The following is a 24,095-nucleotide window of genomic DNA, read 5'->3' as shown; positions in this document are numbered from 1 at the left end:
TCATTTCACCTCCGTTTACCTTCTCACTCAACAAACATTAAACAACCAAGGCAAATAAATAAATAAATAAATAATCAGCATAAAATATATAGACAGCATTTCAAGATTTAAGACACCAAAGGGCACTCCAAGGCAGAGCTGCTGTGAGACTCACAGGTTTGGCAGTTTCCATAAAGAAACAGCAGAGCACTTGGATCACACTGAAGCTGAGAAACAGATAGATGCAGGAGACACAGTAACGGTGAGACGAAAAGAGAGAGCCGTGGGATGTGTGAGAGCGAGAGGGAGAGTTAAAGGAAATGTTAAAACTTGTCTGTGAGGAATCTCCATCAGCTTCCCCCTCTCTCTCTATCTCTCTCTCTTTCTTTTATGAGTGTCACCAGCGTGCCACTTGGCTTGTGTAGTCCTCAGTGGTGGTGGAGAAGTCACCATCAGTCCCTTTCTCCAATCCTCCTCCCCCTTTTCCACCTCTGTTTCCTCCTCCTCTGTGTCTGGGCGGCCAAGGCCTTCCCTGCTCCCTCTGCTCTCTCAACCAACGCCTCTCTTCGCGCCTCCTCAAACGCACTTCCTGGTGCTCCCTTTGGCGGGTGAACTGGAAACGCTGGAGGAACAGGTCCTTCGCGTACTCGTACAGCTGCACATCCAAGTAGTTGAGCTCCTCGATGCGTCTGCGCATAGGCTCGCTCAGGTCCACGTTGGCGGCCCGCGTGCTGTTGATCTGCGTGAAGGCGGAGATGAAGCGCAGACTGAACGTCCGCTCAAACAGGTACTGCGTCTTGCGTTGAAACTCTGTCAAGCCATAGAAAGCCATGTTCTTCAAGTTGCTCATGGCACTGCTCAATAGGATGTGGTTACGCTGGCTCTCGTTCATAGAGGACAGGTTGTAGCAGCCCACCAGGCTCAGGTCAGCCAGCATGCGGACCTGACGGTTATTGGCCAGGTTGGAAGGGCAGTTCATGAACTCTGTCAAGGTGACACCAGACCAGTCATCCCCACTGTAGCAGGTGGGCAGCTCGTCCTGGGTGGGCGAGCGTCCATCACACATATGGAGGGCGGTTTTCCACGTGGCTCCACGCTGGACGTGCTTCCACTCACTCAGGTAGCGGGAGACCGGGTCGCGCAGCATGGTGATGTAGTAGAAGTTCCTGCAGCCAAAACAAGCACAGTTAGAGAGCGGTGAGCACATCTCCATCACAGAGGGCTGCCCTGCATTGTGCTGTGACAGATGGCGACTTTTGTCTGTGCATGAAACTTCAAGGTTGGATGCTAATTGCCAATGTGAAAGTCATTCTAAAGGAATTACCAGTGAGTCAATGAGTTGCAGTATATTGCCTTTAAAAATTAAACAGTTACATCAGAGTCATGATTTTACCAAATTGATCTACAAGACGACAACAGCTTCCCTTCCACAGAGAGATGACAGTTGTTAAGTCAGTTGTTGGTCAAACACACCATCACACATTACACAGCACACTGAACTGTACAAACTATATACTATATAAATACTCCTTACAATTGATTGTTCAACCACTATTCCTCTAGCTTGAACTTTCTTTAAAAGTCCTGGAAGACTGTAGCATTATATTAAGGTGGTTTTACTCACAGAACCTAAATCTAAAAAAGACAACGTTCCTCAACTACATCTTCTTGCATAATTATAACAATCTCTAATAAAACTATAATTTTTAAATAATGTTGCCCTTTTCAGTCTTCAGTCTTCTACCCTTGGCTTGTCAGCTTTTAGCTTTTATAACAATAAAACACATTCAGCTGGCATTTCGATGGTGAATAATTAGCAAATGTGCACCCTTTATATATATTTTTTAAACGCACCACTGTTTCTCCCCCAGAGAGTGAATATGACCTCAATAATTTGAAACATTCAATTCATCACCTTTCTGCTGCCACAGCAAAATAAGACATTCACAACCAGGAAGTCTGAGATGAAGCAAAGCAGCTTGTTTCCACCCTGAATTATTACAAATGGATCATTTAAAAAGAATTCATGGCTAAATATCTGTTTTTTTTTTTTTCTGAAGTTGTTATTTTGCTTGAGCATGACAGCCCGCACCAGAAGCTGCATCTTGTGTTGATGCCGAGGCTAAAGTCCTTCAAAGAGATCTACTCTGATGATGTCAAAGTGCATTCTGATGGAAACCAAAGATTGGACAGGTGTTGGCCAGGTAAAACTCTCTTAAGATGAAGACCTCTGAGTGGGATGTGAATGTTTAATGGTGTGCCTCCCGCCCACCCTGGAGGGCATCATCAGTCTGAACACTGAGATTTCACACACACATTTAAAAGACTGCGCTTAGTGCTCTGTATTTCAACACAGCAAACACTAAGGCTCAGCCAGAAAAATAAATAACTCAAGGAGCTGCTCAGTCTCTTGTGCTTATACAAGTTTGTCCTTCAAGGTTGGATTCAAACTGGATAGTCTGACATTGTGTAGTTGGCAGAGTTTATTATTTTATTGGATTTAATAAAAAAAACACGTTTTCAGGTCTGTTTCTTGTTTTTGTTCTTTTAACCACTAGTTGTTCCTTGCTGTTCTTTACTGTGATAGAGTCTGAGTAGAGAGAGTCAATTAGACCATTGGGTGGGCAAAAGAAATCCAAACAGCTATTTTGATAACTGAGTAAAGCTTTGTAAGCAAAAACTCAAATATTCTCCAATGTAGGGATTTCTGTTTTTCTCTTTTTTCCTTATCGCTGCACATTGACATACTGCATATTAATCTAGTTCTTTCCTGCATTTTAGAAATATAGCATTCATAGATTAATTGGAATAAAAATGAATACACCAACCAATAAGGAAAAATAATGGCAGTCCAACCACTTATTAAATGTAGGCTATTAGTTTTGAAATTAACACAAAAGTCAGTTTAATTTAGAATCAAATAAATGTGTGTTTCATGGGTGCCATGTCAGGTGATAACAGGTTGTCAAATGTTAAACAAATCTTTGGGCTGTAAGTAAGATGTTGTGAGAAAAGTGTGGTGAAAACTGCAAATAGCGAACCTGCTCTCACACTAACCACTTGTACATAAGAAATGATTGTATTGTATGTTCTGAAAATAAAGTGTAAAAGAAGGAAATTTCACAACAATGTGTCAGAAAAGTAACAAAATGTTGGTGTTTGACATTAAAACTTACAAACTTATCAATGTGGAAAATCTGATTCTTTACCTAGAATTAAGGTTTCATTTGTGCCATGTGTCTGTTAATTGTATTCATGTTTTTTTCCTCTGCCTCTAATCACAAGTCATTGTTGCACAACCATGAAAATGTTTGAGTTTATTCATGGGTACAATCAGCAACATTAAATGACAAACCAAACAACAAACCACTAGTTTGCCGAAAATATGCCAGAACATTTGTGCGGAGAGTGCCACAGAAATGCCACTGCTGACATTGTTACCCAATATGAGTCAGACAGGAAGCTGTGATAATAGCCCTGGTGGCAACAGCTGTATCCTGGCACCTCGTGCTGGAGTTGGCTGGCTGTAGATACATCCTCATTAGACTTTCTCTGGGACATAAACACATGCAGCAAGTGTTGTTTGAGTGCACTCAACAGCCCAAAGGTCAGTCCTGTGCTCTATCAGTGTCAAAACGCATCAGGATCAACGTGTCTGCAGAGCTGTCTTGAGGAAGCTTTCCCTGAGTGATACAGATGGCTGTCGGAGAGGGAGCGAGCAAGCTAACAGGCTTCTGTTACCCCTGGCCCGTGTTATCATGTATACCACTCGTACAGTCATTTCACACCAACTATCAAAAGCGGTGAGAAAAGTCTACACTGGGATGCTGCTTTCCAGAAGATGGTATTTCAAAACCACAGCAAACAGTAGGAAGAAGCTTAAATAAGACATTTTAACTGTGACAGAGACACTGTGACAGAGCCACACGCCTTTGCCAGGATTTCCCAGCCTGTATGTGCGTGTTGAAGTCAGAAACTCAGCTGAACTCTAGTTAATCATGGATCAATAATGGATAGGAGGCATATTGCAACTCATTTCACCCCAGAATACTCATCTGTAAAGCAGCAGCACCAGCAGCCAGCCTTCACTGGAGCACATACTAAATAGGGGGCCATTAAACAGAGATGGAAGAGGAATTCAGAAGTGTGGGTAAAAATGGAAAACGAAAGTAATGATGAGCAGACAAAGGAGCTGCTGCAGACACACAGGAAGCTTAGTGAAATTTAAGTCCGTGTGGTTAATGGATAGTTTGATAGATCCACAAATGAAAGTCAAGTTGGACCCTTCCCTAAAAAGATTCAGGGATTTATTCTGTTGTTGGATACTATACAACAGACAGTTAGGTCCCTATAGAACTGCGTCATTAAAAAAACAAAAACAGACAGCACCCCATAAACATTATTATTTAAACACCCCCTAAACTCAGCAGCACAAAGGAACAGCCAAGCGCACATGTTTTATCCCCCGAAAATGTCAGCGAAACAGACAACTGGCTTTTAATTGCTTGTAATTAGCCTCAATGACACGATTTCAGCCCACTGCTTCTCCCTGATTGCAGGCTACTGAAAGAGACACTGCACTTTCAGCCTGAGCATGTGGTGTTTGGAAGTGAGCGAACTGAAGTCTCTCATCAAGACGTTCACGTGGGGGAAGCTGGATGTTGGCGCAGGTGCTCGAGGGTGGGTTAGACAAGAGGGAAAAAGCAGCACAATAACTCTCCCTGAGTTGGGCAGAAAGTTTTTTAGAGCAAAGGCTAAGACAGTAAGCAGTAAATAAGTAAAGACAGACCATGTCCCAGTACAACAGCGGGGCTTACTGATAGTGAGCCGTAGCATGGTAGACACCAGCAGCAGCACTTGCAGGAGTTAGCAGCTTGTTTACAGTCCACTGGTTTCTTTGATTTGTCCTCACAGTGCAAACACCCACATCCCTCTTTTCTGTGGTCCAGGACTACACGTATTCGGAAAAACATTTTTTTAATATCTCTATCCTGTTCTAATAAAATGTCTATTTTCTATAAAGGTTACTTAGTAAGATTCTTAAACTTTAATTTACAAAACAGTTTTTTTTATTTCGCTACTGCTGCTCATTGCCCCTCAGAAATGCGCAATTCTTTTTTTTAAATTTCATTTCTCAATAATATTTTTGTCTTTTTTAGCCTCCATTTGATAGAGCACCATACTGTGGAGAAAATATTGCAGGAGAGTAAAGGGGCCTCCAGACAAATTCAAATCAGAAATGTTGTGTGTTTCATGCTGTAATAAAACCCAATTTCATCCAATATAGAGTCATTAAAGGCAGCATCAATCCACTTCCACAATCCACTGTGAGGGAGGAGATCACATGTTAACACTAACTCGCTGGACTAAAATGAGTTAAGTTCAGTTGAAACAAGTGAAGCAATGTACAGCAGTGCACCAATCAAAAGTTGTGTGTAGGCTACTGATGAAAAAACACCCAACAAGAAACTAGTGATCATTAACATGGTGATATAAATAAAGTTATAAGACAGTGCTACAAGAAAGTCATTAATTCTGATTATCAAGCAACATCAAACTTAGTGAAACTCATAATAGCTAATAACTAACAAATAGAAATACCATACATATAAATCAGCATTACATTGGATTTCTTTAAAGATTATTTAGTCTTACAGATAAACACAAACACACAGTTTTCTGCTGCTTTAAAGTGAAAATCTCATATCATTAGTTAAATATCTTACAGTATTTTCAATGTTAAATGCAACTACTAACAATTAACCAAACCTTTCTGTAGCCATGTTATTTTTTTTTTTTTTTGTGCATGTTTTTCACTGCATGTTTTCCTGTTTTACTGGCAATATGTTTTCTCTCTGTATTATTCAAATTAATGATAATAAAATAGCGCAGTGAGTTATAATCACTCAGTTTTAAAATCCAGTATCGTTACCAGAGGTTTAGTATACCAACCACTGAGATGAAGCAGCCTTACGAAGCACAGTACATGTGAGTCCTGGGTATTCCTGTACTTTTGAATCTCACTTGACCTCTGTCTTTTTCCTCACTCTGCTTCTCCTCCGTGTCCTACACACAATAGCGCTCCCTGCGGATCCATAACCTTTTCTTAAAGGTTGTCACATTAATCACGCTACTGAGTTCACTCGTCAATCTGCCTCTGTATCTCTTGTGTTTATCTCTCACTATGCTGTCCGTCGTCCGTCGTCACTGTCCTCCACTTGAGGCATTGCATATCCACAACCATCACTCTCCTTCGCACTCTTTGTTTTTTATGGCTTCTTTTTGCAAGTGGCCACAAACAAGGAAACAAAAAAACAAAGAGAGAGTCAGGTAATTCACGGTAAAGACGGAGGAGAATTGCAACACGGAGATAAATTGATTCAATCTCAAACTATTTTAGGCTGGTATAGTTTTGTGTTTTAAAATCTGACATCAAGCGTTGGAAGATGAGAACTCTTGCAGGAAATAAGTTTTATTAAAAATCATGATGACCATAAACCATATAGTGTATTACAAACCATGCTCACTGAGAGAGCACTGTCAACCCTCTAATGATTTATATTTATATCCTACACATTTGCAATGGAAAATAGGTTTTGAAGGAAACATAACGCTGACTAGATTATGTTTTCTGTTTACATAATGATGAAATCTTGTGATGTAATGTACCTAGAAAGTTGCAACAATGCTGGTGCGTAATGAACTGTCAGTGCAGTTTGTTATAAATGTAGTAAAATGTATAAAAAGCTGTAATGGAAGATGTAATTGATATCACAGATGAACACTGAACATTGCACATCATAAACATAAGTAAGAAGCCCCAACAGGTAGAATCTGGTTGTGTTGTCCCACAGCCCTCAAAGATGATCTGGGCAATAAATGTCCAGTGTCAGTTAAAAATAGGACTGAATGGGAGAATATATGCCAGCTCCACTGACTGCCCTCAGATAAACTACTTCAGCTCTCATTGAAATAGTGACAGTGCTAATACTTCAAAAACAGTTATAGGCATGTGAAAACATAAGGAACCTATCGATAAATATGCAATTGTAAGAACTCCAGTTATGAGATGTTGAAATGTTGGCTCCAAGCAGATGCTTCAAACGCAACAGACCATGTACGAAAGGACAAACTGTTCTAGTTTTAAACACAATATGATGTGGAAGAAAGTTTTTCCACATCACGTATGATGTTACAGAATGACTCGTCTGTGAAAGTGTAGAAGAAGTGAAGGCTGCTAGTGCTGCTGTCTGGCTGTGACTGGGTTACATTGTTGGTGATAAGCGAATGTTTTGTTATGTAGATTTACTACGGTGAGTGAGATAATTAAATACATGGTCAAATCAAAGGGTGATAAAAAAAAAATATCTATCTTTCAAAATAAATACACAAATCTTGAAATATGTAAATGCTATAGAATCAAACTTTTCATCTTATAAAATGAAAATATATGTTTGTAGAACAGCAAGTATTTACTTGCTGAAATTGATTGTCACAGCTTACACGGAAAATGGATTTGTAAACATCATAAATACATCACAAGATTAGGTGAATTTCATTTTGTAGGGTATGGTTGTGTATAGTTTAGGAAACACTATGAATGCTATTTCTTTTTGTTGTTGGTATTTTAACCATTTCTTCCAGTAGACGTGAGTGAATAACATGTACTGTTATGCTCACATCTGTGTATTTGTGCTTCAGTATTCAAAAGAAAGCAGGAAGAGAGAACAGCTGCAATAAGCTGCAATCTTTTATTGCATTTTATTTACTTTTTTGTCAACTGTGTGAAGTACACATGATTTCAGACGGAGCTGTTGACCCTTTGTAGATCAGAGATTGCCTTAGAAATAATGTACTTGAGGCGTTACTTTTTAGGCTCTTATTTGACTAAAACCACACAAAACAAGACATTTATCTGCTCTGCATTGCATTTGCACAGCAGGGAGGTGTGCTTAACTGCAAAACACATCTTTCTAAACGTTCATCCATTTGCCCTGTGTTTAGAAATATCTAAGGTTTCTGAGACACATTTTACAAAAGATAAACATATGACATATCTTAATGATTGGCTTCTTTTACTGAGCCTCTGATTTTACAAATGTTTTGTCTAGTTTCATATAAGATTTATTTCAATGATAAGTCAAGAAACCTAAAATAAAGAGACATTTCATTCATTCAATTTTATTTCATTGACAAAACAAGGCTCTCAGCACCTCATTTGTTTGTCTTCAGTATATATTATCCGGCTGTAAACTTGATTATTTTTCCTCCACTTACGTGTGCATATTATCCCTCCATTTTCCCCCACACTAGGTATGGAGGGTTTAAATTAATTGAAAAGTCTACACGTCAATTATTATAGAAAATACTGTGTGATGCAAATGAAAGTGAAATAAATTGTAAGCAAAGCAGGAGCAACAACAAATTGACCTTCATTCTGCTTCTAACTTCATTGAAATTATGTGCAGAAAGGAAAACACTTGACAAAACAGACAAATGTTTCCTATTTATTTAGCTGCTAGTTATCATGCCCCATTTACTTTGAAAAAGCAAGTGTTTGGAGTTGCTGTTTTATTCAAATGTGAATATTGGGTATATGTGCCTCTAAATTCTATTAAGACCTTCTGCAGCGGACAGGATGGGAGGTTGCTCTGCTCATATGAGACAGGGCTTCATTTTGTGATTTAGTAAGAGGAAATCAGGAGAAGCTCATACATGAGATATTGCTTGGTATGTCTGCTAAAGATCAGCATTATGTACTATTAGGTACTTTGTACCTGGTTATCATGAAGTAAATAAACAAGCTAAAATCACAATGACAGACATTTAGATGCAACTATATAGAGTACAGTATGCATCATTTGTATGTATGCTATTTCATTTAGCAGCCATCTGCTGTGCACAAGATGATATTATCCATACATCAAACCATAAACTATGTAGTTATTATGCTATAGTTATTAAACTTTAACCTTTCCCTTTATATATGACAGATGGTCACAAACAATACTTATAGAAAACATAGCTCCTTTTCAGTGGTGGAAAGAATGTAGATCTACTCAAATACTGCACTTAAACACAGATGTTTGAATTTCTTTATACTAGAAATATGCTCCAAAACCTATCCTAATGTGGAGAGGAGCAGTTAAAGCCTCCTGTGACCCAGATGCATTGAACAGCGCTGGCAGCAGAACTCGAGTGAGGCTGGTTATTGTAATGTATAACAACGACTACCTGAAGCCATAGGCAGAGTGTGTCGGTGTGTAGCAGAGCACAGCAGAGAGAGAAGCAGAGACGGAGAGCTGGGCTGAGGACAGTGGATTGATTGTGGGTCTCTTGCTTCTGCTAACTTAAGTTGCATATCGCAACCATATGCGTATATAACATAGGTACCAAAACCATTGCATTACAACCATAGGGAACAACCCTTTGGTGAAACAGGAGCCTGGAAAAGAGGCTGAATGAACACCTGAAATTGTCAACACCAGTCGTTAAACACCACACCTCTACCAATAATAGAACTAATTCTGAATGAGTGAAACATCATCAACCAGTGGCGTGTGGTCTGGCTCCACCCATGTACGACCACTTGTTGTTCAATACATAGTGAAACTGAACTTGTTAATCTGTGGACCTTAAGTTACAATTCTCTTTCATATATTTTCTCGTTCCTCTTGCAGATCACCATAAATCATCATTTATTGCAAGGTGAGAGGCAGATATTTCTAGACGCAGTACCAATGGTGTCAAACCACCTAAAATGTAAAGAGTAGAGAGATGATTTGTGGATATTGGCTCATAGAAAATATATTAAATAACTGATATTCTGGGATGTAACTGTCACAAACTTGGAGGTGCTGAATTATTTTTCAGATATTACTCGCACCAAAGAAATGTGTTTAGTCATTCTTGATCAAAAGGATGAAGCAGTGCAGACACGTGGTAGAGTCTGACTGTTGCGCTGAGCTAACTTTGATTTAATTTTTGTGATACTGATCATTTTTTGACATGGGCGGTAATGACACTCTTGTGTTGCTGGTGTATTTGAGCAATTTACTCTTAACATTAGATTTTTTTTTTTTTCCCCCGTTGAGCTTTGTCACATGGTCGTCAGTGTGAATCCTAATGTTGCAGCCCGTGGCCCAAAATGTACCAAGGAACATTTAGTCGTCTACTTGACATTCATAGTCTGCAAGGCTTTCATTTGCACAAAAATCACTGCGTATGAAGGCAATTTAGCTCTCTCATTAAAAAGACATAAACGCCTCAGAACTTAATGGCATCTCACAGTAAAAGAGCCTTTAGAGTTTTGAGATTACATCTTAAGATTGTCACGCGAATAAAAAAGTGGAGGGGCATTGACTTTCACCACAGTTTGAATGAAAATGTCCAAAAATCCAAGAGAACACGGAGATGTACTGCAGTACTTAGATCCTGTGTGTGTTTGCAAAATATTTATATCTTAAGAAATGTACTATTAATAGATGTATGCAGTTATTAGTACATTTTAGTAGAATGAATTGTAAAATTATTGCATTTGCACAGATGGCTCACCCACAATGCAGCATGTTCGCTCATCTCTATCACAGGGTTGCAGTATGTGAATTTTTTTGAATGTGGTGAGTTTTTACATTGACGCGTTAATAAATATGACTGATTATAGAGTAATTAATCTTGATCATCCTTTACCACTTTAGAAATGTTACAGTGGGTGCTATAAAAAAACTGTGCGGTGCATCATACATGATAAGCAAGGATGCTTAAAGAAAAATGACTTATCTGGTTAATGACTTCCTCCATCCCTGTGGTCTTTAATTTCAGTAGTCATGGAAAGTGACATTAATATTACCAACGGTAAGGTGAAGGAGACTGATTGGGAGTGTACTTTACCAGGCTAGTTCATCATCATCAGCTGTAGTGTTATGCATCCTTTAAACCGCAGTAATATAAATAATGATAACTGCACTCACTATATACTGTAATATACATCAGTCCTCTGTAGTTTTTCAATGGCTTTAGAGAGGGGTTCCATGGCACGCCCTTCGCCATCTCTCTGCTGAGGAGATGTCCTTGGTCTGTGAGACAGAGTGTGTTATTCAGCATGCAAGGTCTCTGCGGTGCATCTGTACATCTCTGCACTGTCCCGTTTCTCTCAGAGAAGATGAGAATGAGACTGGAGACATGCATTATTTGTAACCGATACCATTCCTTAATGGTGTCTGCTCTCCCCCTGGCAGCCCATAATGGACCGTTTTTGAGGTTCTCGGCATCTTGTTCGCCTTTTTGATGCTGACGGAATGGGGACAGTGGGTGTCACCTGGGAAGAAACAAGAAGAACTATGGGACCTTTCATTTACTTGTCAGCAAGCTGGCGTTGCTAGCACTTGACATAGTGTGCATACAGAGAGTGTTCGTACAAGGAGTGGCAGATAACAACAAGGGGGAAAATTGCCCTTCAAATGAGAAACATCTCACTCTTGTATTCTACAGAACATGTCACAAATGTCAGGGATGAATTCATGGCTAATTCATCAAATAACTGTCAGCACTGACTGACAAGAATAATTTCTAAAAACCCTTAATGCTTAAAAAGTTCAGTAGTATAGTCCATAATTCCAATAGGGCAATTCATAGTGAATGATGCATGTATGTAACTCGATGTTGTGCTTTTTAATTTTAGCTCATCTCATAGAAACAGGGTGGCTTTTATTGTGAAGCAAGGAAGAGACACCATGTATTTGTCAATGCATTGATATCATAGGGACCGCAGTATTTTTGTATATCGCAGATGTGTCATTTTTGGCATTGTTTGTGTTGGAGAATCCTTTTTTAGTATTTTTAAAATGAAGCAGCCACATAGAGACATTAGAAGAGTTGCAGGTTGCACACCCCCGACATCTCAACAACGTAACAAACCTTCTTGATCCCTGCTATTGCAGGGAAACCTAATCAAGCTGTGTGCAGCATGAAATCAGATCACAGTTGAAAATACTTTTGACTGACATTAAAAAATGGAGTTTGTTTGTATGCACTTTGAACAGATGCAGATGATCTTCTGATGCATCTTTGACAAAATAACTGCTCTACTATTGTTGGCTGTAGTATTAAACTGCATTTGCTGTTACCACGAGTAGCTGGGGCAAAACTCTTAAGAATTGAAACCCTTTAATCATGTATTTCGTCATCATCTGTTTTTCCTGAGGTTGAGCTTGTTACAAAGCAGCTCACAAAACAATCCACCAGCTGAGACACAAAAAACCACTTCGTGGGTGGCAGTGATGTTAAGTGGAGCCATGTAACCACCTGAACACAGTGAGTGTGGAGTGGAGTCTCAGGTAGCTTAATTCTTTAACAGAATACACTGTCACCAGAGGTGAGATCAGCCCACGTTGTTCAGGTGCGAAAGGCACTGCACGCCTGGACAGCACAGACCTCCCTGCCTGTATGCTCCGTGTGATGTTCACGCGCCCCGCAGTCTGACACTAAGGTAGTTGATTTGCAGCCACAAAATGCAACCTTGCTGCAATGAGAAGCAGGGAGGAAGAATCTTTAGCAGCGGGCAAGACTAAAATTACAAGCAGTATGCTTTGGGAAGGGATAAATACCGCTCTAGAGGAATCAGCACCATCTTCACTCAAATCTAAATTGCACAAGATCTGTCATCTCTTTTCAGCTCCTGGCACAGCACCCGTTTGACCTCCTCTGTTTGTCAGGTAGCAGAGAACAAAGATGTAAGCTATCAGTAAAGCAGTGTTGATACGGCTACTTGTCCGTGTTACAATTATAATTGATCTGATGCAGTTTAAATGCACAAATGCAACTCTGTTTTCTCTGATGTAAGAATTTCCAAGTGGGTGTGTGTGGATTCAAGTGACTCTAGGCTCTAAGTGAGAGTTCATATATATGACTGAACAAGACAGGTTGAGATGAAAACTAGAGGTTTTCATCTCAGCAACTATAGGTTGGCAAGGAACTCCCTACTGTTATAATTGCGTCTCTGTAATTTGAGACCAATTAGACATTGTAATATGACAGCACGGCTTCAATTACTATGATAGTGGAAATCCTCCTGTCTAATTATGCTCTTCTTTTAATCATTCTCTTTAAAAGATCTTTCCAAGAGGCGGCGGAGGAGGAGACAAGGCGTGTACTTGCAATGTCTCTGAATTAATAATATAGCCAGAGGAGAGATGCAAGTACACAGACAGGCAGTGGAAACCACAGTACGTGTCACATCACATAACGCAGAGCTGAAGAAACTGAGAGCTTTACTTGCTGCCATGAGAGTTTCTCCAGTGCTTCGTCTCAAACAACGATCAGCATTTCATCCTCTTGGTCCTACACTGTACACGTTATGTACCAAAAATATATTTTAAATTCAGCAGCAAAGATTTTTTAGTCTAATTATGGAATTTTATTCTGATTATGATCATGGTCATGATGATGGTCATGAACATGATTAATCAAATGCTCCAACCTCAATTTATGCTTCAATAAATGCTGAGGTAGCAGTCTCTCTCTGGGTGGACAGAGTATGTACAATAACGATCTACAGGCATTAACATAAAAAAAATACTAGCTACATGTACTTAGCTTACTGTTGCTGATCTGCTCTCCATTTTTGTCCAAATTAAACGTTGAATGGTGATCTCCTCACCTTTCCTCCAGCACCGCCATGACATTTGTGATTTTACCTACTTAGCATTAATCCTCGGCGATCCACTGACCTTCTCGCATTTACCATCATGTCAAAACACCTGCAAAGTGCAGTCTCAGCTATTCTTGATGTTTAGTGCTCATTAGCAAAGTTTAACATGCCAACCGGCTAAACTAATATGATGAACACAAGCTCTGAACACAACACGGAATATACAGCATACTATAAGTACATCTTGTAAATTAGTGTAAAAGGTAATGGGGGTGTAATAGTCACAGGTGTCATACCCCTTCCTACACCCCATCAATGTGAGTCAGTTAACGATGCCTTCCTGGTGAATGTGTGATGTAGTCTTGATTTTTATGAGGGTGGATGAAAGGGCTGCATGATTCATTGGAGAGTTGGAGATAGTGTCTAAGACCTCCACCTCTGCTGAGGAAGGGTTTTTCCACATGCATATGTACAGACTCTGTAACCATTCTCTCATACCTATCTCATGTGAACTGAAACTAACCTGGAAGATAAATTCGAGGTCTCCTAGCAACTTTCCACAGACTGATGAAGCTGCTGGGATGTGGAGTGAACCTTTTAACCCTACAACCTAGAAGTGCCGTTACCATGAATCAACTTCCCAAAAAGACGTAATTTCATCATGCAGAACAGAAATAGCGTGCTACAAGACACTAAAATGCTAAATGACTGCATTTAAACCACTGTTAATAAAACATTATATGATTAGGATTAGAAGAATTTTAGGGAAATGCACTTATATGGTTTGTTGCCAGGAGGTAGCTCTCAATTAAATAAGAAGTAACAACCAGACACAGAAACGGGGGAAACAGCTCGCCTGGTTCTGTCCAGAGGTAACAAAATCAGCCAACCAGCTCTTATAAAACCACTAATTAACATGTTAGAGTCAGAGTCTCACAGTTAGCAGAATCTGCTGGTTGCCTGGCAACTTCATTCTGATGAAAAGACTCCGTGAAGTCAGATCACTTGGCCGAGAAATACTTAAACCACAAGCATCACTATGATGTAGTTGGACACATGTGTTCAGCTGAGTTACTGTAGACATTAGATCAATTTTAATTAATGATAACAGAGTAAGAAGATACTATTCAGCAGACTCAAGTGACATTTAGCACATTGTTTAGACATTGTTTTCCATTTCTGTGAGTGAACCATATGCGCATGCATCCAGAGTTAATAATCTTTAAATCCACAAAGCTGACAGGAACGGCCTCCACGTCCTTCATACAACATCCACATCCTTAAGTGTTGTTACTGTATCTGCTTATTGAGACAGACTAAGTTATAATGAACACATTTAATCAGGGACTAACCTGAAACACTGATTTTATGACCACATAATTTTACCCAATGAGAGCAGGTGGTTTGCAGCACTCTGCTTTGTTTGAACTGCAACCTCCAAGAGTTTATGACCTCTGTAAGGGGCAGAATCTAATTCAACTAATAAATATTTTCATGCTAATACTCTCACAAATACCATTGTGCTATGGTCAATGAAACTTGTTCTATTGGTAATTACCTTTACGTAGCTTCCAAATCATATAGGGCATGAAATGATAATATTGTACATCACATTTAATTTTCTTTAATGTGTATTTCTAATGAACTGATTCCTTTGCTTATTTAGCTGTGGACCATGTAAATTGAAGGAAAATTGACTTAGCAACATATTCCAGCCCTAATGTTGAATTAGTTCCACTTTTACTAGATTCCTTCATGTTATGCAACAACAGATATTTGCATATCCCACAAGCTGCTGAGCACGAAACTGGCCTAATAAAAATGCAGATTTTAAGCATTTGGACTTATTGTCTTAGAGACAGGGTCTCCATTAACATCCAACCAGGTGGAGCTTAAAGTTTTACAGTGAAATAAAGTGAGCAGCTCTTACATATTAGTGTAGCTGAGAGAGAAAGTCGTGTAGATGAGGCTGATTATCTAACTTTCTGGAGCTCACTTCAGTATCGGCTGGGAACAGAGGATCAAGCCAGCAGCACTGGAAAGGTTTTAACCATGGCTATAATCCCTGCCCTGCCGAGACTCTGCAGAATTGGAAGGAAGTGCATGAGTGTGTGCGTTTGTTTGTACGGGTGTTAATGCAAGACAGAGAAAAAAAAAAAGGGAGGTGAGGGGGGCGGGCCAGAGAGGATGTTGTTGAGAAAAAAGAGCAGCAAATAAGATAAAGACAATGTAATTATGAAGAACATTTCTGGTGTACACTAGTGGTTCTATTGTTAATTTCAATAGAGCTGAGTTGAAAACTTCTGATTAATCTGTTTTATGAATGCATTAACAGATTAAGTAAAACTTTTAGGCACAAAAGCCGAGTATCTTTATTGTAATACTCTTACTACTTGAATATATGTGTCTATGTATTCTATTATCCCTACAGATACAAGTGCACAGTATAGCATGAACCAATGCCATAACATTTAAGTGCAATAAGGGCCTTTTTAGCACTAAAAAATAAGGTCTTGAATGGGCACCTATAAATTAAAGTTGGTGCGTTCATCAGGCATAATGAATGGTAATGGTACAACACAGTTTTAATCATATAAAATGCTTTTACAGGGGAAAGACAACTGCCGCACATTAACGAGCTGTTGTCACGTGCCCTTAAAGCTTTAAACTACAGCATGGCGCGTTATAACCTTTTGCCAAATGTCGGTATACACTCTTAGATGTTAAATAAGGAGACAAATAAAGTGCTGCGTATGAATCAGTGATGAAAATAATCGTTAGTCGCAGCCACATGTAAATGATAGATGTAGAGGTTGTCAGAGCTTAGTGGAGCAATATGCCAGCTCTGCCTGCTTTCTTCAGCACACATCAATACAGCTACTTATTAGTCTAATGAGCACTATGTTCAATGATATAATGGTCCTATTACAAACTTCTCAGCTGCATACCCGGCACTGCATCCCTATAATTCTAACACAGACTTCGAATTTTGCCCAATGCTTCATTTCTTGGTTTGTTTTTCTCACTAATATGATAACTGAAGAGTAAATTATTCATAAGTGAGCAGTGCTCTCTTTTTTAAGAAGCCATAACTGTGATCAAAGAGCGGTGGTTTCTGTCCGCGCTCTCCCTAAAAGCTTGTATATGAGAAATGATCAAAGGCCACGCATGTATGTACATTTGTTCCATACAGTGAGGTGTAACCTCAAAGCCCGGCCTTCTTGTAACACTGAAACTCGAAATGGAGATGGGTTTTAACGATGAACTGTACATTAGCTCATGTGCAGAGATGAGTGTGGATCTACCTCAGCTTAATTTAAGCAAAATTAATAATTAATGGTGAAACTTTCCATCCTAACATCTGACTTATAGTTTTGATTTGTTAATTCAAATGCTGTGAATCTCTTCTTTTCATTTCACTTTGGAGCAAAGTCCAACAAACTGGAACTTCCATATTCAACTTGAAACATTTTACCATAGGGATTATTTGTTGTAATTTAAATATATTTGAGTTCTTGGCAAATCCTACAGTGAGACATTTTCCCTCTAAACTAAGTATTATTGCAGGTTGTTTTATTTGAAGCAAAGTGTTTCAGGCCCAAGGACACTCAAAGATTAGGATACTCTCAAATTGATCTTGTGACGCTAAAGTAAAGTAGTTAGTCATATACCTGCACATTGACATATTTTATTATTGTCAATCTGGTAATGTCACAAGGAAAGAATGAATATTTTAACTTCCAAAGCTTTCACTAAATGAGCTACATTGGTATTTTACTTAAAGCTACGTTATGCATCTTACGCTACTACTACAAAGTCAAAATGAATCCGCTCTGCTCCGTCTGGCCTTCCCTCTCCCTGATCCAAAAGGTTCTACCCTTCTTAGTTTAACACCTCAAATAGTTGTTATCAAATTACAATAGAGGCTGGTGCTCAAATCAAATCAAATCAATAACCAACAATGATATTATATACATATTGCTTTATATAGTGAACACAAGTTCATACAGAAGTTTTATTAGTGATGGAATTCAAAAATGAATTGAAAAAGCTTGCTAGGAGAAACACAAAAGCTACAAAAGCTCGGTTATGGCGCCGTTCCCAGATGCCCTCTGGCACTGTGTGAACAGGATATGCAAGCTGAGACTCTCATGCCGTGCCAAGCAGCGACCCGCGGCCTGTATTTACAGACACCAGACAGAGTCCTCAGTCCGTCAGATCAGCAGGTTAATCAAACAGCAGACAGCTATTTGAATCTGAGATGGAAAAGAATAAATTATTCACAACAGTGACAGACTTTCTTGAGAGGGCTGGGATTCAAGGTGGTGGCACAGTGTTAGTGTGTGTGTGTGTGTGTGTCCGCCTGCACGCCGCTGTGTGTGTGTGTGTGTGTGTGTGTGTGTCTCGGGGGAAAAAAAAGCTCAGTTTGGTCAAGTGAGCGACATTTTTAGGGGGTTGGAATCAAACTACTTTAATAATTATAATCAAGAATCCTCTTAAGTTATCAGCACAATAGGTTCTCGCAGTTCCAAGTGTGATTGGCTCAAGTACATAAAAGAAGCATTTGTACAAGGACAATGTCTTTTGTGAATCGCAGATCTAATACATCAGCAGTTATTCGTGTTCTGCGTCACCCTTATACCCTAAGAAATTACTGTAAAAACAGACATTTGAAGCAACTTTTCTTTGCTGAATAGTTTCTTTTTAACCAAAACTCTGAATGTTAGAATTACAAGCTCAAGAGCACCCAAAACCTGAAGATACCTGAGGGCTTAGCAGCCTATTCTTAGAGAGCAATAAAACAGAAGAAAAGACCAAAGAACATCGCAATCCTGTAAAACAATAATGAGAATAGTCGCAGGACTGCCCAATTATTTCAATATGCAAAGTATTGAATAAAAATGAAAGCGCGAGAGCTTTTCCAAGTGGAAATCACTGTCTGTTATCTAATGAAATATTCAACAGGTTTATTTCAGTGAGGTCCAAGCAGTTACACTAGGCCTCCAAAATAATCACCATGTCAGCATTATTCACGGTAGAAAAATAAATCTCTTCATGAGGGGCGAGAGCCCCGTTTTGACTGGAAGGATCCTTCTTTGGTGGACGATTTGTTCGTTATTAAGTGATGCTGGCACAGGCGGAAAACACTGATCTTGTCTGGAAGACCGCGTGTTTGTCAGGAGCACGGTTCTGCCACATTAGGCAATTATTCATACAGCCTTTGATGTGTGGTGTCAGACTGACGGCCGGGGCAGACTAAAAAGCTTCTCTTTGCTCCACTGACTCCATCAGCCAAAAACCACTGAGCTCCACTGGACCATGGCTCCGTATAAGTTCACAGCTCACCTTACTGTCAATCTCCCCACAGCTAAACGGTAGAATACTACTTCACTTATTAAGCTCTAATGCCTCACTCTTCCTTTGAAGCCACTATTGCATACTAATGATGTGAAGAAAGTTTATGAACTCTGACTTGTAAATGTCTGAATACATACAAACACATATACAGTACGCCCACACAAACACACACGATCTACATGCTGAGAGCTGAGTTAAAGCCCTCAGCAAGAACTGGCATGAATGCAAGTGAGGAGGTGGGTTGGTTACCTCAACTGACTGACATCAAGATGGAGGCTCACTAGACCTTTACAAACTATAGCAACAGTGTTTGAAACTATTTTATCTCTTTAAGCACTGTATGATCTGAATATGACATCCAAATTGACTTAAGTTGGTATTTTTCTGATGAAATCAGCTGTGATGGTTTTATAATGTCTATTGATTGTAAGTGTAGCAGGACTTTTAATGGATTCTCTGTCGGTTTCTCTCTCTCAGCTTTTTGAGGCTCCGCAATTGTGAAATTAAACTTTGAAATCAATATGTACCAAAGTGATTTTTTACTTATTATCATCAAGATCCTGTAATTATTTCACAAGATGTTGTCAAATATGAGCAAACGTATCTCCTAGAAATCTAGTTTCTCCACAGCTAAACCACAAACACAAATTTTTTAAGCATATTACAGAAATATAATTGATGTTACCATTTTATTTACATCAGAATATACTTTTTAGGAATCATGGCTGATGAATGAACACAAACAATGTGTTCAACATGTTTTTAATTTAGAAAAAATATTTTTCTAAAGATGGGACCCAAATTGTTCTAGACAGTTCTCAGAATTTGCTGTCAACAGTTTCTTTAATAAAAAGTAAGTCCAATTAATTTTTCAAACACTTTTGTGTTAAAGTGTAGACAGAAAAGTCAAAGATAGATTTTCCTAAAATCTGGATAAATAGTAGAGAATGTGCAGTGTCTGCATGACCACCAGAGGTAGAGAGATGAAGAAATGTGTTTTTATACATGTTTGTGTATGTACATGTAATCTATAACAGCTATGACAAGCTAAAGCTGTTGACGTTTAGACAAGGTGATACGCAAACAGAGATTATTATCTACTATAACAATATATTTTGGTAACACTTTACAGTACGGTACACAAAAGCTGCTGCTGTGGTTTCACCATTGAAATCGAGGAGGGAGGACTGAAGGAGCCGTAGTTCCCCATGGTAACACTAAGGGAGAATAGCCATTGTTACAGTAAAGAGTCCTTAAATTGAGCTTAAATAGCTTTAAACTGTCATGTGCTTTCTCATTAGCATAACACAGAGACTGTTTATAAAATGTGGCTGTGAACCGTAATATGCTCTCAGAGCCCTTGAGCATTGACCATGCTTATGTCTCTGGTTTATTATTAAGGAACAGCGCCTAAACAGTAGCTATTTGTTAGTTTCGTATAATTAAGTACTTCATTATATACTTCAGTGGTGGGGTCCAAAAATTTTAAGTAATGGTAAAATAATCAAGATGTGACTGTTTACCAGTGTAATGTATATAACCTCTTTGAGTAATTTCTTGATGAGTCGTTACTAGTTTTGTGTCTCATATTGTATAATCTTACCAAAGTTTGATTTTATCAGAGTTGGTCTTTGTCTCAGGCTGTAAACCACTGTGGGACACACTGTATTGGGTTTGTCATTGGGTTGACTGCTGTCACGACCACAAAACAAAGCTAAGGTTATGGCTGCTTGGCCCGGCTGTTTTTTTTTTTTGTTTTTCTTTTCTTTTCTTTTCTTCCAGGCTGTCAGCTCAGGACAGGGTGCAAAGGGACATGGCCACAGTGCGGTCAAATGCCACAGGGGCGGAAAACCTATCAAACTGCTCTGTCTTGGGTAGTTTCAGCAGAACTTGACACGCTGGACTTGGACATAGTGTACTGTGTGTCAGGGAGGAAGCGCTTGCAGAAACATTTTGAGGGGGTCTGGCTGCAGCCCATATACTGGAAAAGTGTGGAGATGTGTCGTGACCAGACTACAACAGCAGGTTGCCTCAACACTAAATCAAATGCTCAGTTTAAAGAAACAAATAAGAATATAAAGCATCCTGCAATCTGCATAAACATTTGCATCATCAGGCACAGTGAGGTGTGTTCGAGAACTTTAAAACTTTCACAGCTTTCATGCATGTCACCCAGATGTATTGCAAGAAATACTGAAGAATGTAACCTTGCTACTAGATTTTCCATTACATCCCAATATCAAAGTTAATGAGTCCAATAAGACTTCAAAGACCTGTTTCTAGCTGTGTTATTGATGTTACAAATATAACTAAGCCTTGCTATCAGTTAACAAGACGGGCGATGTCTGTCACAGCACATTTCCCTGAGCTGAATTCAGAGAGAAAGAATGTAGATTGATACAAACAGCTACTGTTTCAGTTATTTAGGCTCATCACGGTGAAATGAAGATCGTTCTGTCTGTGTTGCATTGCAGTGAGACTGATGAGCCAGGATGAATGACAGAATGCATATTTAATATCAGTACAAGACTCAATTCCAGCTTTACATTAAGTCATGTTCAAGTCTTTTCCCTCTGCTCACTGCTTTGGAATACACAAGAACATTTAGAACGGCATTTCATTATGGGTTTAGCAGGAAAAATGCTCTGTGGGTTACTTTGGGGCACTCATTTTCTCACTTCTGATCTACGCCACATGACGGTTGACTACTGTAATTAGTTTGCAATTGTTTTGTGTGGAAGTTAGACTGAACACTGAAACTTTTCCTGGCTTAATCCTTAAACTCCCCTTGAGCAAGACATTCATTTGCTTTTTGAGGATTCCAGCTGACCCTGTGGTTTTATGTGTACAAGGCAATGCAGAGGAAATGCGAAAAGACGGATCTATTTTCAACTCAAGAGTCATGTGCAGACTATATTACTTACTGTATGATGAAGAAGAAGAGAAACATGTTGCTGCTGTGTCAAAATATGCAGAGGTTTGATTCCACAAACCATGTGAAGTCACATTTGAAGACGCATAGATGGGGCACTACATGTGGTAAATCAAAAAATGGAAGCAGAGAGGGCCAATATGCAGCTGGGATTTCTGTGCGTGTGTGAATGTAAGTTGGCTTGGCAACAGTTTTTTACCCCACTTTGTCACAGTGAGAGAATAGCACAGCGATGCATCAGGTCTAGCATATCAGTGATTTCTCCTGTGACATACCATTCTTTAATGAAAGCGAGGATTTCTGTTTGTATGCCGATGGGAAGTTTTGCCAAGACAAATCTGTGGTACACATCTGGTGTTGGCCGATTTCAGTCTCGTCTTTTTCAGCTGTGTTTCCTGTTTCTAAAGTATATGAACTGTTACACATATCGTGAGAGTGTTATTATATATTAGGACGTTGACTTATTCGGGTTGACTCTTTGTACAAATTGATTTCACATGAAACAGGGGAAAGTGATTAATGAAGCTGGAAAAGCTTTGACTTCCTACCGCACTCACCCCTCTCTTCACCTCAGTCCGCTCCTGCCCTGCACCTGAGCTCCTCAACCAATTACCATTTGCGCCGTTCGCCACGGTCGTCTCTGAGAGGATGTGAGGTCCTCGCCAGCCGTGGATCAGCAGCAGGGTGACAAGGTTTTCTTGTATAACTGAACATGGAGCTAATCCATCTCCTCCTCAGACTACATGCAGTTCAAAGAGTTGAACACTCAGTCCTATTAGAGCAGTTCTCCTAGGACCTGATGCAAAATGAGACAAATTCCGATAGCTCCCTTTTGATGTATGTGCTCTGTGCTATATCTCTCCACATCTTTCCTGGAGAGAGCAGTTGTCACTGGATTCATGAGAATGCATGAATTTCTTCACATTAATCATACACTATCTCTCTCAGTTTTCCTGTTTTCAGCCTCAAAAGCAATTTCAGCATGTGCTTTGAATATGAATATAAGGCAAAACGGGATCCAAGCAGGGGCTGTGGTGAAGGATGAAATGATCTACTGTAATGTATCACTCATTTCCTCTGTGCTGCAATGCTTACATGGAGACGAAGCTAACATGGACTGATGTGGCGTTCATGTAAAAATCAAAGAACGAAGCTCCCTCAGGCAATGTTCTAAGAGGGATGGAGGTGTTTGTACAGGTGGAGAGGATAGCGCAGTGTCCTTGAGTTGGACAGGGTTACAGCCTCCTGCCGCTAATTACCACATAGAGACCATGCTGCACTGTTTTACGCCTCTCTCCACGAACTGCTGGGATCTCAACACAACCAGTGACACATCCAGAAGATGAAGATGAGAATACCTGGAGGAAAATAAGCCATGAAATACCTCAACATGTTCTACATTTTCATTCTTTTGCCTCTTCTTATTATGTTTTTGAACTTAACATCTTAACAGTAAATATCAATATCATGTCAGCGAAGCTTTCTAATGTTTATGTTATGCACTTGTTTAAAGGAATAGTACAACATTTATCAATGGATGTAGCCTTTAGTCCTCTTGCCATCAGGGTTAAAAGACTCTCACAACACAATATACATCATGTATTATTTTATTTACCAGTAAAATGTAAAGTCACTGCCACTCTAACAGGTGGTTAGCTTATCTTAGCATGAAGAGTGGATAAAATCAGCCAGCCCGATTCTTTCCTAATAATTAGTTTTTTAACCTCTGCAGTTCCTCCTGTATGCCTTTAAGAGTGGTGTCGATCTTCTCATATAACCTTGGCAGAAAACAAATATTTATTGTAAAGATACTGTCTGCCTATGCATGCTAAAAATTAATAATAAAGTACAGCTGACACTGATGGGATTATCATATTAGAACTTTATAAACCTAATTTCTAGGAGACAGTCCTGATCTTGCACATTCAAAGCAGAATAGCTGATGATGTTTTTTTTTTTTTTCTTCTCCTGTGTACTGTGCTGCCTCATTCTCTATAGACTTGCTGCATACGAGGAAAAGGAAACAGCAACAGTGTAAGTGTAAATCTACTTCTGCTCTGATATAATGTACAGCTTCAAAGCTCCGACCACAATGGGATGAGTGGCACAGCAGGCTGGAGATCTCTGATTCAGTGTCCCTCTGTATTAGCTGAACCCCTCGGCTTTCCTAAAGCTCCA

General features: G+C 39.4%; 1 protein-coding gene across 1 annotated transcript in view; it reads right to left on the bottom strand.

The window, feature by feature from the left end:
- Positions 1–376: 376 nt before the first annotated feature.
- hs6st3b (heparan sulfate 6-O-sulfotransferase 3b) overlaps positions 377–24,095 on the bottom strand; it is a 47,852-nt gene continuing 24,133 nt past the window's right edge. The window contains exon 2 of the mRNA XM_026376882.1: positions 377–1,145. Coding sequence (XP_026232667.1) covers positions 377–1,145 — 769 coding nt within the window. The remainder of the gene's footprint in view (positions 1,146–24,095) is intronic.

Source organism: Anabas testudineus, chromosome 21 (assembly GCF_900324465.2).
Source record: "Anabas testudineus chromosome 21, fAnaTes1.2, whole genome shotgun sequence".
NCBI lineage: Eukaryota > Metazoa > Chordata > Actinopteri > Anabantiformes > Anabantidae > Anabas > Anabas testudineus.
The sequence above is the reverse complement of the archived record's forward strand: the minus strand, read 5'-3'. Positions and strand labels throughout refer to the sequence as shown.